Source organism: Salmo salar, chromosome ssa20, assembly GCF_905237065.1.
Source record: "Salmo salar chromosome ssa20, Ssal_v3.1, whole genome shotgun sequence".
NCBI lineage: Eukaryota > Metazoa > Chordata > Actinopteri > Salmoniformes > Salmonidae > Salmo > Salmo salar.
In genome coordinates, this window is record NC_059461.1 from 88,842,652 (window position 1) to 88,866,280 (window position 23,629).

Below are 23,629 nucleotides of genomic sequence, written 5' to 3' on the forward strand. Positions count from 1 at the left end.
GTAGATACTGCTAGATAGAGGTAGATACTGCTAGATAGAGGTAGATAGAGGTAGATAGAGGTAGATACTGCTAGATAGAGGTAGATAGAGGTAGATACTGGTAGATAGAGGTAGATACTGGTAGATACTGGTAGATACTGGTAGATACTTGTAGATACTGGTAGATACTGGTAGATAGAGGTAGATACTGCTAGATAGAGGTAGGTAGTGGTAGATAGAGGTAGATAGAGGTAGATAGAGGTAGATACTGGTAGATAGAGGTAGATACTGGTAAATACTGGTAGATACTGCTAGAGAGTGGTAGATACTGCTAGATAGAGGTAGATGGAGGTAGATAGAGGTAGATACTGCTATATAGAGGTAGATAGAGGTAGATAGAGGTAGATACTGGTAGATACTGCTAGATAGAGGTAGATAGAGGTAGATACTGCTAGATAGAGGTAGATACTGCTAGATAGTGGTAGATAGAGGTAGATACTGCTAGATAGAGGTAGATACTGCTAGATACTGCTAGATAGAGGTAGATACTGCTAGATAGAGGTAGATACTGCTAGATAGAGGTAGATAGAGGTAGATAGAGGTAGATACTGCTAGATAGAGGTAGATAGAGGTAGATACTGGTAGATAGAGGTAGATACTGGTAGATACTGGTAGATACTTGTAGATACTTGTAGATACTGGTAGATACTGGTAGATAGAGGTAGATACTGCTAGATAGAGGTAGGTAGTGGTAGATAGAGGTAGATAGAGGTAGATAGAGGTAGATACTGGTAGATAGAGGTAGATACTGGTAAATACTGGTAGATACTGCTAGATAGAGGTAGATACTGCTAGATAGAGGTAGATACTGGTAGATAGAGGTAGATACTGGTAGATAGAGGTAAATACTGGTAGATACTGCTCGATAGCGGTAGATACTGCTAGACAGAGGTAGATACTGCTAGATAGAGGTAGATACTCGTAGATAGAGGTAGATAGAGGTAGATACTTGTAGATACTGGTAGATCGAGGTAGATACTGGTAAATACTGGTAGATACTGCTAGATAGAGGTAGATACTGGTAGATAGAGGTAGATACTGGTAGATAGAGGTAGATACTGGTAGATAGAGGTAGATACTGCTCGATAGCGGTAGATACTGGTAGATACTGCTCGATAGCGGTAGATACTGGTAGATACTGCTTGATAGCGGTAGATACTGCTAAATAGAGGTAGATACTGCTAGATAGAGGTAGATACTGCTAGATAGAGGTAGATACTCGTAGATAGAGGTAGATAGAGGTAGAGACTGGTAGATAGGGGTAGATAGAGGTAGATACTGGTAGATAGAGGTAGATACTGGTAGATAGAGGTAGATACTGGTAGATAGAGGTAGATACTGGTAAATAGAGGTAGATAGAGGTCGATAGTGGTAGATACTGGTAGATACAGGTAGATAGAGGTAGACAGTGGTAGATACTGATAGATAGTGGTAGATACTGCTAGATAGTGGTAGATTCTGGGAGATACTGGTAGATACTGGTAGATACTGGTAGATAGAGGTAGATAGAGGTAGATAGAGGTAGATACTGGTAGATAGAGTTAGATACTGGTAGATACTGGTAGATAGAGTTAGATACTGGTAGATAGAGTTAGATACTGGTAGATAGAGTTAGATACTGGTAGATAGAGGTAGATAGAGGTAGATACTGGTAGATAGAGGTAGATACTGGTAGATAGAGGTAGATACTGGTAGATACTGGTAGATACTGGTAGATACTTGTAGATACTGGTAGATACTGGTAGATAGAGGTAGATACTGGTAGATAGAGGTAGATACTGGTAGATAGAGGTAGAAACTGGTAGATACTGGTAGATAGAGGTAGATAGAGGTAGATAGAGGTAGATACTGGTAGATACTGCTAGATAGAGGTAGATACTGCTAGATAGAGGTAGATACTGCTAGATAGAGGTGGATACTGCTAGATAGAGGTAGATACTGCTAGATAGAGGTAGATACTGCTAGATAGAGGTAGATAATGCTAGATACTGGTAGATACTGGTAGATAGAGGTAGATACTGGTAGATAGAGGTAGATACTGGTAGATAGAGGTAGATACTGGTAGATACTGGTAGATACTGGTAGATAGAGGTAGATAGAGTTAGATACTGGTAGATTATGGTAGATGCTGGTAGATAGAGGTAGATACTGCTAGATACAGGTAGATACAGGTAGATAGAGGTAGATACTGCTAGATAGAGGTAGATACTGCTAGATAGTGGTAGATACTGCTAGATAGAGGTAGATACTGCTAGATAGAGGTAGATACTGCTAGATAGTGGTAGATACTGCTAGATAGAGGTAGATACTGCTAGATAGAGGTAGATACTGCTAGATAGAGGTAGATACTGCTAGATAGAGGTAGATACTGCTAGATAGAGGTAGATAGTGGTAGATAGAGGTAGATACTGGTAGATACTGCTAGATAAAGGTAGATACTGCTAGATAGAGGTAGATACTGCTAGATAGAGGTAGATAGAGATAGATAGAGGTAGATAGAGATAGATAGAGGAAGGTAGTGGTAGATACTGCTAGATAATGGTAGATACTGCTAGATAGTGGTAGATACTGCCAGATAGTGGTAGATACTGCTAGATAGAGGTAGATAGAGTTAGATAGAGGTAGATAGAGGTAGATACTGCTAGAGAGTGGTAGATACTGCTAGATAGAGGTAGATGGAGGTAGATAGAGGTAGATACTGCTATATAGAGGTAGATAGAGGTAGATAGAGGTAGATACTGGTAGATACTGCTAGATAGAGGTAGATAGAGGTAGATACTGCTAGATAGAGGTAGATACTGCTAGATAGTGGTAGATAGAGGTAGATACTGCTAGATAGAGGTAGATACTGCTAGATACTGCTAGATAGAGGTAGATACTGCTAGATAGAGGTAGATACTGCTAGATAGAGGTAGATACTGCTAGATAGAGGTAGATAGAGGTAGATAGAGGTAGATACTGCTAGATAGAGGTAGATAGAGGTAGATACTGCTAGATAGAAGTAGATACTGCTAGATACTGCTTGATAGAGGTAGATACTGCTAGATAGAGGTAGATACTGCTAGATAGAGGTAGATAGAAGTAGATACTGCTAGATACTGCTAGATAGAGGTAGATAGAGGTAGATAGTGGTAGATAGTGGTAGATACAGGTAGATACTGCTAGATAGAGGTAGATAGAGGTAGATAGAGGTAGATAGTGGTATATAGAGGTAGATAGTGGTAGATAGAGGTAGATACTGGTAGATAGAGGTAGATACTGCTAGATACTGCTAGATAGAGGTAGATACTGCTAGATAGAGGTAGATACTGCTAGATGGTGGTAGATAGAGATAGATAGTGGTAGATAGAGGTAGATAGTGGTAGATAGAGGTAGATAGTGGTAGATAGAGGTAGGTACTGCTAGATAGTGGTAGATACTGCTAGATAGAGGTAGATAGAGGTAGATAGAGGTAGATAGAGGTAGGTAGTGTTAGATAGAGGAAGGTAGTGGTAGATACTGCTAGATAATGGTAGATACTGCTAGATAGTGGTAGATACTGCCAGATAGTGGTAGATACTGCTAGATAGAGGTAGATAGAGTTAGATAGAGGTAGATAGAGGTAGATACTGCTAGAGAGTGGTAGATACTGCTAGATAGAGGTAGATGGAGGTAGATAGAGGTAGATACTGCTATATAGAGGTAGATAGAGGTAGATAGAGGTAGATACTGGTAGATACTGCTAGATAGAGGTAGATAGAGGTAGATACTGCTAGATAGAGGGTAGATACTGCTAGATAGTGGTAGATAGAGGGTAGATACTGCTAGATAGAGGTAGATACTGCTAGATACTGCTAGATAGAGATAGATACTGCTAGATAGAGGTAGATACTGCTAGATAGAGGTAGATACTGCTAGATAGAGGGTAGATAGAGGGTAGATAGAGGTAGATACTGCTAGATAGAGGTAGATAGAGGTAGATACTGGTAGATAGAGGTAGATACTGGTAGATACTGGTAGATACTGGTAGATACTTGTAGATACTGGTAGATACTGGTAGATAGAGGTAGATACTGCTAGATAGAGGGTAGGTAGTGGTAGATAGAGGTAGATAGAGGTAGATAGAGGGTAGATACTGGTAGATAGGAGGTAGATACTGGTAAATACTGGTAGATACTGCTAGAGAGTGGTAGATACTGCTAGATAGAGGTAGATGGAGGTAGATAGAGGTAGATACTGCTATATAGAGGTAGATAGAGGTAGATAGAGGTAGATACTGGTAGATACTGCTAGATAGAGGTAGATAGAGGTAGATACTGCTAGATAGAGGTAGATACTGCTAGATAGTGGTAGATAGAGGTAGATACTGCTAGATAGAGGTAGATACTGCTAGATACTGCTAGATAGAGGTAGATACTGCTAGATAGAGGTAGATACTGCTAGATAGAGGTAGATAGAGGTAGATACTGCTAGATAGAGGTAGATAGAGGTAGATACTGGTAGATAGAGGTAGATACTGGTAGATACTGGTAGATACTTGTAGATACTTGTAGATACTGGTAGATACTGGTAGATAGAGGTAGATACTGCTAGATAGAGGTAGGTAGTGGTAGATAGAGGTAGATAGAGGTAGATAGAGGTAGATACTGGTAGATAGAGGTAGATACTGGTAAATACTGGTAGATACTGCTAGATAGAGGTAGATACTGCTAGATAGAGGTAGATACTGGTAGATAGAGGTAGATACTGGTAGATAGAGGTAAATACTGGTAGATACTGCTCGATAGCGGTAGATACTGCTAGACAGAGGTAGATACTGCTAGATAGAGGTAGATACTCGTAGATAGAGGTAGATAGAGGTAGATACTTGTAGATACTGGTAGATCGAGGTAGATACTGGTAAATACTGGTAGATACTGCTAGATAGAGGTAGATACTGGTAGATAGAGGTAGATACTGGTAGATAGAGGTAGATACTGGTAGATAGAGGGTAGATACTGCTCGATAGCGGTAGATACTGGTAGATACTGCTCGATAGCGGTGAGATACTGGTAGATACTGCTTGATAGCGGTAGATACTGCTAAATAGAGGTAGATACTGCTAGATAGAGGTAGATACTGCTAGATAGAGGTAGATACTCGTAGATAGAGGGTAGATAGAGGTAGATAGAGGTAGAGACTGGTAGATAGGGGTAGATAGAGGTAGATACTGGTAGATAGAGGTAGATACTGGTAGATAGAGGTAGATACTGGTAGATAGAGGTAGATACTGGTAAATAGAGGGTAGATAGAGGGTCGATAGTGGTAGATACTGGTAGATACAGGTAGATAGAGGTAGACAGTGGTAGATACTGATAGATAGTGGTAGATACTGCTAGATAGTGGTAGATTCTGGGAGATACTGGTAGATACTGGTAGATACTGGTAGATAGAGGTAGATAGAGGTAGATAGAGGTAGATACTGGTAGATAGAGTTAGATACTGGTAGATACTGGTAGATAGAGTTAGATACTGGTAGATAGAGTTAGATACTGGTAGATAGAGGTAGATAGAGGTAGATACTGGTAGATAGAGGTAGATACTGGTAGATAGAGGTAGATACTGGTAGATACTGGTAGATACTGGTAGATACTTGTAGATACTGGTAGATACTGGTAGATAGAGGTAGATACTGGTAGATAGAGGTAGATACTGGTAGATAGAGGTAGAAACTGGTAGATACTGGTAGATAGAGGTAGATACTGCTAGATAGAGGTAGATACTGCTAGATAGAGGTGGATACTGCTAGATAGAGGTAGATACTGCTAGATAGAGGTAGATACTGCTAGATAGAGGTAGATAATGCTAGATACTGGTAGATACTGGTAGATAGAGGTAGATACTGGTAGATAGAGGTAGATACTGGTAGATAGAGGTAGATACTGGTAGATACTGGTAGATACTGGTAGATAGAGGTAGATAGAGTTAGATACTGGTAGATTATGGTAGATGCTGGTAGATAGAGGTAGATACTGCTAGATACAGGTAGATACAGGTAGATAGAGGTAGATACTGCTAGATAGAGGTAGATACTGCTAGATAGTGGTAGATACTGCTAGATAGAGGTAGATACTGCTAGATAGAGGTAGATACTGCTAGATAGTGGTAGATACTGCTAGATAGAGGTAGATACTGCTAGATAGAGGTAGATACTGCTAGATAGAGGTAGATACTGCTAGATAGAGGTAGATACTGCTAGATAGAGGGTAGATAGTGGTAGATAGAGGGTAGATACTGGTAGATACTGCTAGATAAAGGTAGATACTGCTAGATAGAGGGTAGATACTGCTAGATAGAGGTAGATAGAGATAGATAGAGGTAGATAGAGATAGATAGAGGAAGGTAGTGGTAGATACTGCTAGATAATGGTAGATACTGCTAGATAGTGGTAGATACTGCCAGATAGTGGTAGATACTGCTAGATAGAGGTAGATAGAGTTAGATAGAGGGTAGATAGAGGTAGATACTGCTAGAGAGTGGTAGATACTGCTAGATAGGAGGTAGATGGAGGTAGATAGAGGTAGATACTGCTATATAGAGGTAGATAGAGGTAGATAGAGGTAGATACTGGTAGATACTGCTAGATAGAGGTAGATAGAGGTAGATACTGCTAGATAGAGGTAGATACTGCTAGATAGTGGTAGATAGAGGTAGATACTGCTAGATAGAGGTAGATACTGCTAGATACTGCTAGATAGAGGTAGATACTGCTAGATAGAGGTAGATACTGCTAGATAGAGGGTAGATACTGCTAGATAGAGGTAGATAGAGGTAGATAGAGGGTAGATACTGCTAGATAGAGGGTAGATAGAGGTAGATACTGCTAGATAGAAGTAGATACTGCTAGATACTGCTTGATAGAGGTAGATACTGCTAGATAGAGGTAGATACTGCTAGATAGAGGTAGATAGAAGTAGATACTGCTAGATACTGCTAGATAGAGGTAGATAGAGGTAGATAGTGGTAGATAGTGGTAGATACAGGTAGATACTGCTAGATAGAGGTAGATAGAGGTAGATAGAGGTAGATAGTGGTATATAGAGGTAGATAGTGGTAGATAGAGGTAGATACTGGTAGATAGAGGTAGATACTGCTAGATACTGCTAGATAGAGGTAGATACTGCTAGATAGAGGTAGATACTGCTAGATGGTGGTAGATAGAGGTAGATAGTGGTAGATAGAGGTAGATAGTGGTAGATAGAGGTAGGTACTGCTAGATAGTGGTAGATACTGCTAGATAGAGGTAGATACTGGTAGATAGAGGTAGATACTGGTAGATAGAGGTAGATACTGGTAGATACTGGTTGATAGAGGTAGATACTGCTAGATAGAGGTAGATACTGGTAGATAGAGGTAGATACTGGTAGATAGAGGTAGATACTGGTAGATAGAGGTAGATACTGGTAGATGGCGAGCCGGTAGATACTGCTAGATAGAGGTAGATACTGCTAGATAGAGGTAGATACTGCTAGATAGAGGTAGATACTGCTAAATAGAGGTAGATACTGGTAGATACTGGTAGATAGAGGTAGATACTGGTAGATAGAGGTAGATACTGGTAGATAGAGGTAGATAGAGGTAGATACTGGTAGATACTTGTAGATACTGGTTGATACTTCTAGATAGAGGTAGATACTGGTAGATAGTGGTAGATAGAGGTAGATAGAGGTAGATACTGGTAGATACTGCTATATACTGCTAGATAGAGGTAGATACTGTTAGATAGAGGTAGATACTGCTAGATAGATGTAGATAGAGGTAGGTAGAGGTAGATACTGCTAGATAGAGGTAGATACTGCTAGATAGAGGTAGATACTGCTAGATAGAGGTAGATAGTGGTAGATAGAGGTAGATATTGGTAGATACTGCTAGATAGAGGTAGATTCTGCTAGATAGAGGTAGATACTGCTAGATAGAGGTAGATACTGCTAGATAGAGGTAGATACTGCTAGATAGAGGTAGATACTGCTAGATAGAGGTAGATACTGTTGATAGAGGTAGATACTGGTAGATAGAGGTAGATACTTGTAGATACTGGTAGATACTGGTAGATAGAGGTAGATACTGGTAGATAGAGGTAGAAACTGGTAGATACTGGTAGATACTGCTAGATACTGCTAGATACTGGTAGATACTGCTGATAGATGTAGATAGTGGTAGATACTGCTAGATATTTGTAGATACTGCTAGATAGAGGTAGATACTGCTAGATAGAGGTAGATACTGCTAGATAGAGGTAGATAGAGGTAGATACTGCTAGATAGAGGTAGATACTGCTAGATAGAGGTAGATACTGCTAGATAGAGGTAGATACTGGTAGATACAGGTAGATACAGGTAGATAGAGGTAGATAGTGGTAAATACTGCTAGATAGTGGTAGATACTGCTAGATAGTGGTAGACACTGCTAGATAGAGGTAGATACTGGTAGATAGAGGTAGATAGTGGTAGATACTGCTAGATAGTGGTAGATACTGCTAGATAGAGGTAAATACTGCTAGATAGAGGTAGATACTGCTAGATAGTGGTAGATACTGCTAGATAGAGGTAGATACTGCTAGATAGAGGTAGATACTGCTAGATAGAGGTAGATACTGCTAGATAGAGGTAGATACTGCTAGATAGAGGTAGATAGTGGTAGATAGAGGTAGATACTGGTAGATACTGCTAGATAAAGGTAGATACTGCTAGATAGAGGTAGATACTGCTAGATAGAGGTAGATAGAGGTAGATAGAGGTAGATAGAGGTAGGTAGTGTTAGATAGAGGAAGGTAGTGGTAGATACTGCTAGATAATGGTAGATACTGCTAGATAGTGGTAGATACTGCCAGATAGTGGTAGATACTGCTAGATAGAGGTAGATAGAGTTAGATAGAGGTAGATAGAGGTAGATACTGCTAGAGAGTGGTAGATACTGCTAGATAGAGGTAGATGGAGGTAGATAGAGGTAGATACTGCTATATAGAGGTAGATAGAGGTAGATAGAGGTAGATACTGGTAGATACTGCTAGATAGAGGTAGATAGAGGTAGATACTGCTAGATAGAGGTAGATACTGCTAGATAGTGGTAGATAGAGGTAGATACTGCTAGATAGAGGTAGATACTGCTAGATACTGCTAGATAGAGGTAGATACTGCTAGATAGAGGTAGATACTGCTAGATAGAGGTAGATAGAGGTAGATAGAGGTAGATACTGCTAGATAGAGGTAGATAGAGGTAGATACTGCTAGATAGAGGTAGATACTGCTAGATACTGCTAGATAGAGGTAGATACTGCTAGATAGAGGTAGATACTGCTAGATAGAGGTAGATAGAAGTAGATACTGCTAGATACTGCTAGATAGAGGTAGATAGAGGTAGATAGTGGTAGATAGTTGTAGATACAGGTAGATACTGCCAGATAGAGGGTAGATAGAGGTAGATAGAGGTAGATAGTGGTATATAGAGGTAGATAGTGGTAGATAGAGGTAGATACTGGTAGATAGAGGTAGATACTGCTAGATACTGCTAGATAGAGGTAGATACTGCTAGATAGAGGTAGATACTGCTAGATGGTGGTAGATAGAGATAGATAGTGGTAGATAGAGATAGATAGTGGTAGATAGAGGTAGATAGTGGTAGATAGAGGTAGGTACTGCTAGATAGTGGTAGATACTGCTAGATAGAGGTAGATACTGCTAGATAGAGGTAGATACTGGTAGATAGAGGTAGATAGAGGTAGATTGAGGTAGTTACTGGTAGATAGAGGTAGATACTGGTAGATAGAGGTAGATACTAGTAGATACTGGTAGATAGAGGTAGATACTGGTAGTAGATAGAGGTAGATACTGGTAGATACTGCTCAATAGCGGTAGATACTGCTAGATAGAGGTAGATACTGCTAGATAGAGGTAGATACTGCTAGATAAAGGTAGATACTGCTAGATAGAGGTAGATACTGCTAAATAGAGGTAGATACTGGTAGATACTGGTAGATAGAGGTAGATACTGGTAGATAGAGGTAGATACTGGTAGATAGAGGTAGATAGAGGTAGATACTGGTAGATACTTGTAGATACTGGTTGATACTTCTAGATAGAGGTAGATACTGGTAGATAGTGGTAGATAGAGGTAGATAGAGGTAGATACTGCTAGATACTGGTAGATACTGCTGATAGATGTAGATAGTGGTAGATACTGCTAGATATTTGTAGATACTGCTAGATAGAGGTAGATACTGCTAGATAGAGGTAGATACTGCTAGATAGAGGTAGATAGAGGTAGATACTGCTAGATAGAGGTAGATACTGCTAGATAGAGGTAGATACTGCTAGATAGAGGTAGATACTGGTAGATACAGGTAGATACAGGTAGATAGAGGTAGATAGTGGTAAATACTGCTAGATAGTGGTAGATACTGCTAGATAGTGGTAGACACTGCTAGATAGAGGTAGATACTGGTAGATAGAGGTAGATAGTGGTAGATACTGCTAGATAGTGGTAGATACTGCTAGATAGAGGTAAATACTGCTAGATAGAGGTAGATACTGCTAGATAGTGGTAGATACTGCTAGATAGAGGTAGATACTGCTAGATAGAGGTAGATACTGCTAGATAGAGGTAGATACTGCTAGATAGAGGTAGATACTGCTAGATAGAGGTAGATAGTGGTAGATAGAGGTAGATACTGGTAGATACTGCTAGATAAAGGTAGATACTGCTAGATAGAGGTAGATACTGCTAGATAGAGGTAGATAGAGGTAGATAGAGGTAGATAGAGGTAGGTAGTGTTAGATAGAGGAAGGTAGTGGTAGATACTGCTAGATAATGGTAGATACTGCTAGATAGTGGTAGATACTGCCAGATAGTGGTAGATACTGCTAGATAGAGGTAGATAGAGTTAGATAGAGGTAGATAGAGGTAGATACTGCTAGAGAGTGGTAGATACTGCTAGATAGAGGTAGATGGAGGTAGATAGAGGTAGATACTGCTATATAGAGGTAGATAGAGGTAGATAGAGGTAGATACTGGTAGATACTGCTAGATAGAGGTAGATAGAGGTAGATACTGCTAGATAGAGGTAGATACTGCTAGATAGTGGTAGATAGAGGTAGATACTGCTAGATAGAGGTAGATACTGCTAGATACTGCTAGATAGAGGTAGATACTGCTAGATAGAGGTAGATACTGCTAGATAGAGGTAGATAGAGGTAGATAGAGGTAGATACTGCTAGATAGAGGTAGATAGAGGTAGATACTGCTAGATAGAGGTAGATACTGCTAGATACTGCTAGATAGAGGTAGATACTGCTAGATAGAGGTAGATACTGCTAGATAGAGGTAGATAGAAGTAGATACTGCTAGATACTGCTAGATAGAGGTAGATAGAGGTAGATAGTGGTAGATAGTTGTAGATACAGGTAGATACTGTCAGATAGAGGTAGATAGAGGTAGATAGAGGTAGATAGTGGTATATAGAGGTAGATAGTGGTAGATAGAGGTAGATACTGGTAGATAGAGGTAGATACTGCTAGATACTGCTAGATAGAGGTAGATACTGCTAGATAGAGGTAGATACTGCTAGATGGTGGTAGATAGAGATAGATAGTGGTAGATAGAGATAGATAGTGGTAGATAGAGGTAGATAGTGGTAGATAGAGGTAGGTACTGCTAGATAGTGGTAGATACTGCTAGATAGAGGTAGATACTGCTAGATAGAGGTAGATACTGGTAGATAGAGGTAGATAGAGGTAGATTGAGGTAGTTACTGGTAGATAGAGGTAGATACTGGTAGATAGAGGTAGATACTAGTAGATACTGGTAGATAGAGGTAGATACTGGTAGTAGATAGAGGTAGATACTGGTAGATACTGCTCAATAGCGGTAGATACTGCTAGATAGAGGTAGATACTGCTAGATAGAGGTAGATACTGCTAGATAAAGGTAGATACTGCTAGATAGAGGTAGATACTGCTAAATAGAGGTAGATACTGGTAGATACTGGTAGATAGAGGTAGATACTGGTAGATAGAGGTAGATACTGGTAGATAGAGGTAGATAGAGGTAGATACTGGTAGATACTTGTAGATACTGGTTGATACTTCTAGATAGAGGTAGATACTGGTAGATAGTGGTAGATAGAGGTAGATAGAGGTAGATACTGGTAGATACTGCTATATACTGCTAGATAGAGGTAGATACTGTTAGATAGAGGTAGATACTGCTAGATAGATGTAGATAGAGGTAAGTAGAGGTAGATACTGCTAGATAGAGGTAGATACTGCTAGATAGAGGTAGATACTGCTAGATAGAGGTAGATAGTGGTAGATAGAGGTAGATATTGGTAGATACTGCTAGATAGAGGTAGATTCTGCTAGATAGAGGTAGATACTGCTAGATAGAGGTAGATACTGCTGGATAGAGGTAGATACTGCTAGATAGAGGTAGATACTGGTAGATAGAGGTAGATACTGGCAGATAGAGGTAGATACTGGTAGATAGAGGTAGATACTGGTAGATAGAGGTAGATACTGGTAGATACTGTTGATAGAGGTAGATACTGGTAGATAGAGATAGATACTTGTAGATACTGGTAGATACTGGTAGATAGAGGTAGATACTGGTAGATAGAGGTAGAAACTGGTAGATACTGGTAGATACTGGTAGATACTGCTAGATACTGGTAGATACTGCTGATAGATGTAGATAGTGGTAGATACTGCTAGATATTTGTAGATACTGCTAGATAGAGGTAGATACTGCTAGATAGAGCTAGATAGAGGTAGATACTGCTAGATAGAGGTAGATACTGCTAGATAGAGGTAGATACTGCTAGATAGAGGTAGATACTGCTAGATACAGGTAGATACAGGTAGATAGAGGTAGATAGTGGTAAATACTGCTAGATAGTGGTAGATACTGCTAGATAGTGGTAGACACTGCTAGATAGAGGTAGATACTGCTAGATAGAGGTAGATAGTGGTAGATACTGCTAGATAGTGGTAGATACTGCTAGATAGAGGTAGATACTGCTAGATAGAGGTAGATACTGCTAGATAGTGGTAGATACTGCTAGATAGAGGTAGATACTGCTAGATAGAGGTAGATACTGCTAGATAGAGGTAGATACTGCTAGATAGAGGTAGATACTGCTAGATAGAGGTAGATAGTGGTAGATAGAGGTAGATACTGGTAGATACTGCTAGATAAAGGTAGATACTGCTAGATAGAGGTAGATACTGCTAGATAGAGGTAGATAGAGGTAGATAGAGGTAGATAGAGGTAGGTAGTGTTAGATAGAGGAAGGTAGTGGTAGATACTGCTAGATAGTGGTAGATACTGCCAGATAGTGGTAGATACTGCTAGATAGAGGTAGATAGAGTTAGATAGAGGTAGATAGAGGTAGATACTGCTAGAGAGTGGTAGATACTGCTAGATAGAGGTAGATGGAGGTAGATAGAGGTAGATACTGCTATATAGAGGTAGATAGAGGTAGATAGAGGTAGATACTGGTAGATACTGCTAGATAGAGGTAGATAGAGGTAGATACTGCTAGATAGAGGTAGATACTGCTAGATAGTGGTAGATAGAGGTAGATACTGCTAGATAGAGGTAGATACTGCTAGATACTGCTAGATAGAGGTAGATACTGCTAGATAGAGGTAGATACTGCTAGATAGAGGTAGATACTGCTAGATAGAGGTAGATACTGCTAGATACTGCTAGATAGAGGTAGATACTGCTAGATAGAGGTAGATACTGCTAGATAGAGGTAGATAGAAGTAGATACTGCTAGATACTGCTAGATAGAGGTAGATAGAGGTAGATAGTGGTATATAGTGGTAGATACAGGTAGATACTGCTAGATAGAGGTAGATAGAGGTAGATAGAGGTAGATAGTGGTATATAGAGGTAGATAGTGGTAGATAGAGGTTGATACTGGTAGATAGAGGTAGATACTGCTAGATAGAGGTAGATACTGCTAGATCGAGGTAGATACTGCTAGATAGAGATAGATACTGCTAGATAGAGGTAGATACTGGTAGGTAGAGGTAGATACTGGTAGATAGAGGTAGATACTGGTAGATAGAGGTAGATACTGGTAGATACTGTTAGATAGAGGTAGATACTGGTAGATAGAGGTAGATAGATGTAGATACTGGTAGATACTGGTAGATAGAGGTAGATACTGGTAGATAGAGGTAGAAACTGGTAGATACTGGTAGATACTGCTAGATACTGGTAGATACTGCTAGATAGATGTAGATAGTGGTAGATACTGCTAGATAGTTGTAGATACTGCTAGTTAGAGGTAGATACTGCTAGATAGAGGTAGATACTGCTAGATAGAGGTAGATACTGCTAGATAGAGGTAGATACTGCTAGATAGAGGTAGATAGAGGTAGATAGTGGTAGATAGAGGTAGATACTGGTAGATACTGGTAGATAGAGGGAGATAGAGGTAGATACTGGTAGATACTGGTAGATAGAGGTAGATAGTGGTAGATAGAGGTAGATACTGGTAGATACTGGTAGATAGAGGCAGATACTGGTAGATACTGGTAGATACTGGTAGATACTGGTAGATAGAGGTAGATACTGGTAGATAGAGGTAGATACTGGTAGATAGAGGTAGATACTGGTAGATAGAGGTAGATACTGGTAGATAGAGGTAGATAGAGGTAGATAGTTGTAGATACTGCTAGATACTGCTAGATAGTGGTAGATACTGCTAGATATAGGTAGATAGAGGTAGATAGTGGTAGATAGTGGTAGATTTTACATTTACATTTAAGTCATTTAGCAGACGCTCTTATCCAGAGCGACTTACAAATTGGTGCATTCACCTTATAATAGATACTGGTAGATAGAGGTAGATACTGGTAGATAGAGGTAGATACTGGTAGATAGAGGTAGATACTGGTAGATACTGTTAGATAGAGGTAGATACTGGTAGATAGAGGTAGATACTTGTAGATACTGGTAGATACTGGTAGATAGAGGTAGATACTGGTAGATAGAGGTAGATACTGGTAGATACTGGTAGATACTGGTAGATACTGCTAGATACTGGTAGATACTGCTAGATTGATGTAGATAGTGATAGATACTGCTAGATAGTTGTAGATACTGCTAGATAGAGGTAGATACTGCTAGATAGAGGTAGATACTGCTAGATAGAGGTAGATAGAGGTAGATAGAGGTAGATAGAGGTAAGTAGTGTTAGATAGAGGAAGGTAGTGGTAGATACTGCTAGATAATGGTAGATACTGCTATATAGTGGTAGATACTGCCAGATAGTGGTAGATACTGCTAGATAGAGGTAGATAGAAGTAGATAGAGGTAGATACTGCTAGAGAGTGGTAGATACTACTAGATAGAGGTAGATAGAGGTAGATAGAGGTAGATACTGGTAGATACTGCTAGATAGAGGTAGATACTGCTAGATACTGCTAGATAGAGGTAGATACTGCTAGATAGAGGTAGATACTGCTAGATAGAGGTAGATACTGCTAGATAGTGGTAGATAGAGGTAGATACTGCTATATAGAGGTAGATAGAGGTAGATAGAGGTAGATACTGGTAGATACTGCTAGATAGAGGTAGATACTGCTAGATACTGCTAGATAGAGGTAGATACTGCTAGATAGAGGTAGATACTGCTAGATAGAGGTAGATACTGCTAGATAGTGGTAGATAGAGGTAGATACTGCTAGATAGAGGTAGATACTGCTAGATACTGCTAGATAGAGGTAGATACTGCTAGATAGAGGTAGATACTGCTAGATAGAGGTAGATACTGCTAGATAGAGATAGATAGAGGTAGATAGATGTAGATACTGCTAGATAGAGGTAGATAGAGGTAGATACTGCCAGATAGAGGTAGATACTGCTAGATAGAGGTAGATACTGCTAGATAGAGGTAGATACTGCTAGATAGATGTAGATAGAGGTAGATACTGCTAGATACTGCTAGATAGAGTTAGATAGAGGTAGATAGTGGTAGATAGTGGTAGATACAGGTAGATACTGCTAGATAGAGGTAGATAGAGGTAGATAGTGGTAGATAGAGGTAGATAGTTGTAGATAGAGGTAGATACTGGTAGATAGAGGTAGATACTGCTAGATACTGCTAGATAGAGGTAGATACTGCTAGATAGTGGTAGATACTGCTAGATGGTGGTAGATAGAGATAGACAGTGGTAGATTGAGGTAGATTGTGGTAGATAGAGGTAGATAGTGGTAGATAGAGGTAGGTACTGCTAGATAGTGGTAGATACTGCTAGAAAGAGGTAGATACTGCTAGATAGAGGTAGATAGAGGTAGATAGAGGTAGATAGAGGTCGATAGAGGTCGATAGAGGTAGATACTGGTAGATAGAGGTAGATACTGGTAGATAGAGGTAGATACTGGTAGATAGAGGTAGATACTGGTAGATACTGGTAGATAGAGTTAGATACTGCTAGATAGAGGTAGATACTGGTAGATAGAGGTAGATACTGGTAGATAGAGGTAGATACTGGTAGAAACTGCTCGATAGAGGTAGATACTGCTAGATAGAGGTAGATACTGCTAGATATAGGTAGATACTGCTAGATAGAGGTAGATACTGCTAGATAGAGGTAGATACTGCTAAATAGAGGTAGATACTGGTAGATACTGGTAGATACTGGTAGATAGAGGTAGATACTCGTAGATAGAGTAGATACTGGTAGATAGAGGTAGATAGAGGTAGATACTGGTAGATACTTGTAGATACTGGTTGATACTGCTAGATAGAGGTAGATACTGGTAGATAGTGGTAGATAGTGGTAGATAGAGGTAGATACTGGTAGATACTGCTAGATACTGCTAGATAGAGGTAGATACTGCTAGATAGAGGTAGATACTGCTAGATAGAGGTAGATACTTCTAGATAGAGGTAGATATTGGTAGATACTGCTAGATAGAGGTAGATACTGCTAGATAGAGGTAGATACTGCTAGATAGAGGTAGATACTGCTAGATAGAGGTAGATACTGCTAGATAGAGATAGATACTGCTAGATAGAGGTAGATACTGGTAGGTAGAGGTAGATACTGGTAGATAGAGGTAGATACTGGTAGATAGAGGTAGATACTGGTAGATACTGTTAGATAGAGGTAGATACTGGTAGATAGAGGTAGATACTTGTAGATACTGGTAGATACTGGTAGATAGAGGTAGATACTGGTAGATACTGTTAGATAGAGGTAGATACTGTTAGATAGAGGTAGATACTGGTAGATAGATGTAGATACTTGTAGATACTGGTAGATACTGGTAGATAGAGGTAGATACTGGTAGATAGAGGTAGAAACTGGTAGATACTGGTAGATACTGGTAGATACTGCTAGATACTGGTAGATACTGCTAGATAGATGTAGATAGTGGTAGATACTGCTAGATAGTTGTAGATACTGCTAGTTAGAGGTAGATACTGCTAGATAGAGGTAGATACTGCTAGATAGAGGTAGATACTGCTAGATAGAGGTAGATACTGCTAGATAGAGGTAGATACTGCTAGATAGAGGTAGATAGAGGTAGATAGCGGTAGATAGAGGTAGATACTGGTAGATACTGGTAGATAGAGGGAGATAGAGGTAGATACTGGTAGATACTGGTAGATACTGGTAGATACTGGTAGATAGAGGTAGATAGTGGTAGATAGAGGTAGATACTGGTAGATACTGGTAGATAGAGGCAGATACTGGTAGATACTGGTAGATACTGGTAGATACTGGTAGATAGAGGTAGATACTGGTAGATAGAGGTAGATACTGGTAGATAGAGATAGATACTGGTAGATAGAGGTAGATACTGGTAGATAGAGGTAGATAGAGGTAGATAGAGGTAGATAGTTGTAGATACTGCTAGATACTGCTAGATAGTGGTAGATACTGCTAGATATAGGTAGATAGAGGTAGATAGTGGTAGATAGTGGTAGATTTTACATTTACATTTAAGTCATTTAGCAGACGCTCTTATCCAGAGCGACTTACAAATTGGTGCATTCACCTTATAATAGATACTGGTAGATAGAGGTAGATACTGGTAGATAGAGGTAGATACTGGTAGATAGAGGTAGATACTGGTAGATACTGTTAGATAGAGGTAGATACTGGTAGATAGAGGTAGATACTTGTAGATACTGGTAGATACTGGTAGATAGAGGTAGATACTGGTAGATAGAGGTAGAAACTGGTAGATACTGGTAGATACTGGTAGATACTGGTAGATACTGCTAGATACTGGTAGATACTGCTAGATTGATGTAGATAGTGATAGATACTGCTAGATAGTTGTAGATACTGCTAGATAGAGGTAGATACTGCTAGATAGAGGTAGATACTGCTAGATAGAGGTAGATACTGCTAGATAGAGGTAGATACTGCTAGATAGAGGTAGATACTGCTAGATAGAGGTAGATATAGGTACATAGCGGTAGATAGAGGTAGATACTGGTAGATAGTGGTAGATAGTGGTAGATAGAGGTAGATACTGGTAGATACTGGTAGATAGAGGCAGATACTGGTAGATACTGGTAGATACTGGTAGATACTGGTAGATAGAGGTAGATACTGGTAGATAGAGGTAGATACTGGTAGATAGAGGTAGATACTGGTAGATAGATGTAGATAGAGGTAAATAGAGGTAGATAGAGGTAGATAGTTGTAGATACTGCTAGAAACTGCTAGATAGTGGTAGATACTGCTAGATATAGGTAGATAGAGGTATATAGTGGTAGATAGTGGTAGATTTTACATATACATTTAAGTCATTTAGCAGACGCTCTTATCCAGAGCGACTTACAAATTGTTGCATTCACCTTATAATATCCAGTGGAACAACCACTTTACAATAGTGCATCTAAATCTTTTAAGGGGGGGGGGGGTTAGAAGGATTACTTTATCCTATCCTAGGTATTCGTAGATAGTGGTAGATACTGCTAGATAGTGGTAGATACTGCTAGATAGAGGTAGATACTGCTAGATAGAGGTAGATACTGCTAGATAGAGGTAGATACGGGTAGATACTGCTAGATTGAGGTAGATACTGGTAGATAGAGGTAGATACTGGTAGATAGAGGTAGATACCTGTAGATAGAGGTAGGTACTGCTAGATATAGGTAGATACTACTAGATAGAGGTAGATGGTGGTGATACTGCTAGATAGAGGTAGATAGTGGTAGATACTGCTAGATAGTGGTAGATACTGCTAGATAGAGGTAGATACTGCTAGATAGAGGTAGATACTGCTAGATAGAGGTAGATACTGCTAGATGGTGGTAGATAGAGGTAGATACTGCTAGATGGTGGTAGATAGTGGTAGATAGAGGTAGATAATGGTAGATTGTGCTGCTTGCAACAGTGTGTACTATACAGAACAGTATGGGATCAGTCTCTCTCTGTGTCTACTGGACTGTTGGGGGCTGAATCCCTGGGGATGTGTGTGTGTGATCATATAAATATGAGTGTGTTGGTGCTGTAATGAACAAGTGTGATTGAATAATTGATGAGACTACTGCTTGGCTAATTCATTAATTAACCCTGGGCTCTACATCAGTCTAGACTATGCTTCCTTCTATTCCAGTTTTTTTCCCTCCTCTGTCGGGCTCTCTGTTGTTCTCTCTGCTTCTCCTCCCTCTGCCATCCCTCCCCCACCTTTCTGTCCTTCCCTCCCTATCTTTCCTCTATTCTCGCTCCTTTTTTCCCCACCATAACAGGCTCTAAGCACAGCACTGAGAGTATGGGCATCCCACTAACCTCCCAAGGTAATTCACTTGTAATTCCTCACTTGATGTGTGCAGTCAGTGCACCGTTGATATTCTAAGTTGAAGTGTGTGTTGGGCATTGAGGATTTAATTGATGAAATTTGAGAATATTGAGATTGAAAAGGCTGTTAGATTACTTAAGTGACCAAAAACGTCACTATGATTAACTTGACCTGTTGAATGAGGCTGCGTTAAAAATGAAGCTGGATGTAAAATGGGAAATGTGTGCGTGTGTGTGAGCTTGTGTACGTCAGTAGATGTATGTGTGTTTATATTCTGTTATGTACTAGCTTTAAGTTGCAATAGTACTTCATTTGTATCTATTTAATTCAATTCTAATTACCTGTTTGACATTTTGTGTAATACAATGCAGATGTACAATTGAAGTCAGAAGTTTACATACACCTTAGCCAAATACATTTAAACTCAGTTTTTCACAATTCCTGACATTTAATCCGAATAAAAATTCCCTGTTTTAGGTCAGTTAAGATCACCACTTTATTTTAAGAATGTGAAATGTCAGAATAATAGTAGAGAGATTTATTTCAGCTTTTATTTCTTTCATCACATTCCCAGTGGGTCAGAAGTGTACATATACACTCAATTAGTATTTGGTAGCATTGCCTTTAAATTGTTTAACTTGGGTGAAACGTTTCGGGTAGCCTTCCACAAGCTTCCCACAATAAGTTGGGTGAATTTTGCTCCATTCCTCCTGACAGAGCTGGCGTAACTGAGTCAGGTTTGTAGGCCTCCTTGCTTGCACACGTTTTTTCAGTTCTGCCCACAAATTTTCCATAGGATTGAGGTCAGGGCTTTGTGATGGCCACTCCAATACCTTGACTTTGTTGTCCTTAAGCCATTTTGCCACAACTTTGGAAGTATGTTTGGGGTCATTGTCCATTTGGAAGACCCATTTGCGACCAAGCTTTAACTTCCTGACTGATGTCTTGAGATGTTGCTTCAAAATATCCACAGAATTTTCCTACCTCATGATGCCATCTATTTTGTGAAGTGCACCAGTCCCTCTTGAAGCAAAGCACCCCCACAACATGATGCTGCCAACCGTGCTTTACGGTTGGGATGGTGTTCTTCGGCTTGCGAGCATCCCCCTTTTTCCTCCAAACATAACGATGGTCATTACGGCCAAATAGTTCTATTTTTGTTTCATCAGACCAGAGGACATTTATCCAAAAAGTACGATCTTTGTCCCCATGTGCAGTTGCAAACCGTAGTCTGGCTTTTTTATGGCGGTTTTGGAGCAGTGGCTTCTTCCTTGCTGAGCGCCCTTTCAGGTTATGTCGATATAGGACTCGTTTTACTGTGGATATAGATACTTTTGTACCTGTTTCCTCCAGCATCTTCACAAGGTCCTTTGCTGTTTTTCTGGGATTGATTTGCATTTTTTGCACCAAAGTACTTTAATCTCTAGGTGACATAACCCATCTCCTCCCTGAGCGGTATGACGACTGCGTGGTCCCATGGTGTTTATACTTGCATACTATTGTTTGTACAGATGAACGTGGTACCTTCAGGCGTTTGGAAATTGCTCCCAAGGACGAACCAGACTTGTGGAGGTCTACAATTTTTTTACTGAGGTCTTGGCTGATTTCTTTTGATTTTCCCATGATGTCAAGCAAAGAGGCACTGAGTTTGAAGGTAGGCCTTGAAATACATCCACAGGTAAACCTCCAATTGACTCAAATTATGTCAATTAGCATATCAGAAGCTTCTAAAGTCATGACATAATTGTCTGGAATTTTCCAAGCTGTTTAAAGGCACAGTGAACTTAGTGTATGTAAACTTCTGACCCACTGGAATTGTGATACAGTGAATTATAAGTGAAATAATCTGTCTGTAAACAATTGTTGGAAAAATTACTTGTGTCATGCACAAAGTAGATGTCCTACCTGACTTGCCCAAACTATAGTTTTTTAACAAGAAATTTGTGGAGTGGTTGAAAAAACGAGTTTTAATGACTCCAGTCTAAGTGTATGTAAACTTCTGACTTCAACTGTACGTTCCTCTTCAGGTGTATTTTCTGCTTTGTCCAACAGGGGGAGCTGGTCAACAACATTGAGCAGAACGTGTGTAATACCCAGGACTATGTGGAACAGGCCAGAGACAACTACAAGGCTGCAGTCAGCATGCAGAAGGGCGGCCACAGGGTGAGACCCAACAACACACAGTCTATGGACATACTCTCATACAGCCCTCCCTCTCTTCCTTTTCTCCTGTCTGTCTACTCTTCCCTCGCTTCCTCTGCCCTGTCTGTCTACTCTTCCCTCCCTTCCTCTGCCCTGTCTGTCTACTCTTCCCTCCCTTCCTCTGCCCTGTCTGTCTACTCTTCCCTCCCTTCCTCTGCCCTGTCTGTCTACTCTTCCCTCCCTTCCTCTGCCCTGTCTGTCTACTCTTCCCTCCCTTCCTCTGCCCTGTCTGTCTACTCTTCCCTCCCTTCCTCTGCCCTGTCTGTCTACTCTTCCCTCTCTTCCTCTGCCCTGTCTGTCTACTCTTCCCTCTCTTCCTCTATATCCTTCTTCCTGCCATGTTTCCGTCCTCCTCCTCCTCCTCCTCCTCTCTGTCCCCACCTGTTTCCCCATCTGTTGTCTCTCCCTCCCTCCCTCCCTCCCTCTGTTGTCTCTCCCTCCCTCTGTTGTCTCTCCCTCCCTCTGTTGTCCCTCCCTCCCTCCCTCCCTCCCTCCCTCCCTCCCTCCCTCCCTCCCTCCCTCCCTCCCTCCCTCCCTCCCTCCCTCCCTCTGTTGTCTCTCCCTCCCTATGTTGTCTCTCTCTCCCTCTGTTGTCCCTCCCTCCCTCCCTCCCTCCCTCCCTCCCTCCCTCCCTCCCTCCCTCTGTTGTCTCTCCCTCCCTCCCTCCCTCCCTCCCTCCCTCCCTCCCTCCCTCTGTTGTCTCTCCCTCCCTATGTTGTCTCTCTCTCCCTCTGTTGTCCCTCCCTCCCTCCCTCCCTCCCTCCCTCCCTCCCTCCCTCCCTCCCTCCCTCCCTCCCTCCCTCCCTCTGTTGTCTCTCCCTCCCTCTGTTGTCTCTCACTCCCTCTGTTGTCTCCTCCCTCCCTCCCTCCCTCCCTCCCTCCCTCCCTCCCTCCCTCCCTCCCTCCCTCCCTCCCTCCCTCCCTCCCTCCCTCTGTTGTCTCTCCCTCCCTCTGTTGTCTCTCTCTCCCTCTGTTGTCCCTCCCTCCCTCCCTCCCTCCCTCCCTCCCTCCCTCCCTCTGTTGTCTCTCCCTCCCTCTGTTGTCTCTCCCTCCCTCTGTTGTCTCTCTCTCCCTCTGTTGTCCCTCCCTCCCTCCCTCCCTCCCTCCCTCCCTCCCTCCCTCCCTCCCTCCCTCCTCCCTCCCTCCCTCCCTCTGTTGTCTCTCCCTCCCTATGTTGTCTCTCTCTCCCTCTGTTGTCCCTCCCTCCCCCCTCCCTCCCTCCCTCCCTCCCTCCCTCTGTTGTCTCTCTCTCCCTCTGTTGTCCCTCCCTCCCTCCCTCCCTCCCTCCCTCCCTCCCTCCCTCCCTCTGTTGTCCCTCCCTCCCTCTGTTGTCTCTCTCTCTCCCTTTGTTATCTCTCCCTCCCTCCCTCCCTCCCTCCCTCCCTCCCTCCCTCCCTCCCTCCCTCCCTCCCTCCCTCCCTCCCTCCCTCCCTCCCTCCCTCCCTCTGTTGTCTCTCTCTCCCTCTGTTGTCCCTCCCTCCCTCCCTCGTTGTCTCTCCCTCCCTCCCTCCCTCCCTCCCTCCCTCCCTCCCTCCCTCCCTCCCTCCCTCCCTCCCTCCCTCCCTCCCTCCCTCTGTTGTCCCTCCCTCCCTCCCTC

The 23,629-nt window shown here is 41.4% G+C and overlaps 1 protein-coding gene across 3 annotated transcripts in view; it reads left to right on the forward strand.

Moving 5' to 3' along the window:
- Window positions 1-23,629, forward strand: part of LOC106581510 (syntaxin-1A) — a 233,176-nt gene that overhangs the window by 196,474 nt on the left and 13,073 nt on the right. Inside the window, exons 1-2 of one of the 3 annotated variants that reach the window (XM_045704084.1) lie at window positions 19,296-19,828; window positions 21,883-21,993. The exons of 1 other annotated variant lie outside the window; for it this stretch is intronic. Coding sequence is in view for 1 of the 2 variants with exons in the window: in XM_045704086.1 (XP_045560042.1) it covers window positions 21,883-21,993 (111 nt within the window). In the remaining variant the exon portion in view is untranslated. Of the gene's footprint in view, window positions 1-19,295; window positions 19,829-21,882; window positions 21,994-23,629 lie in introns of those variants that run through there. One more of the 3 variants, XM_045704086.1, reaches the window with a different exon arrangement.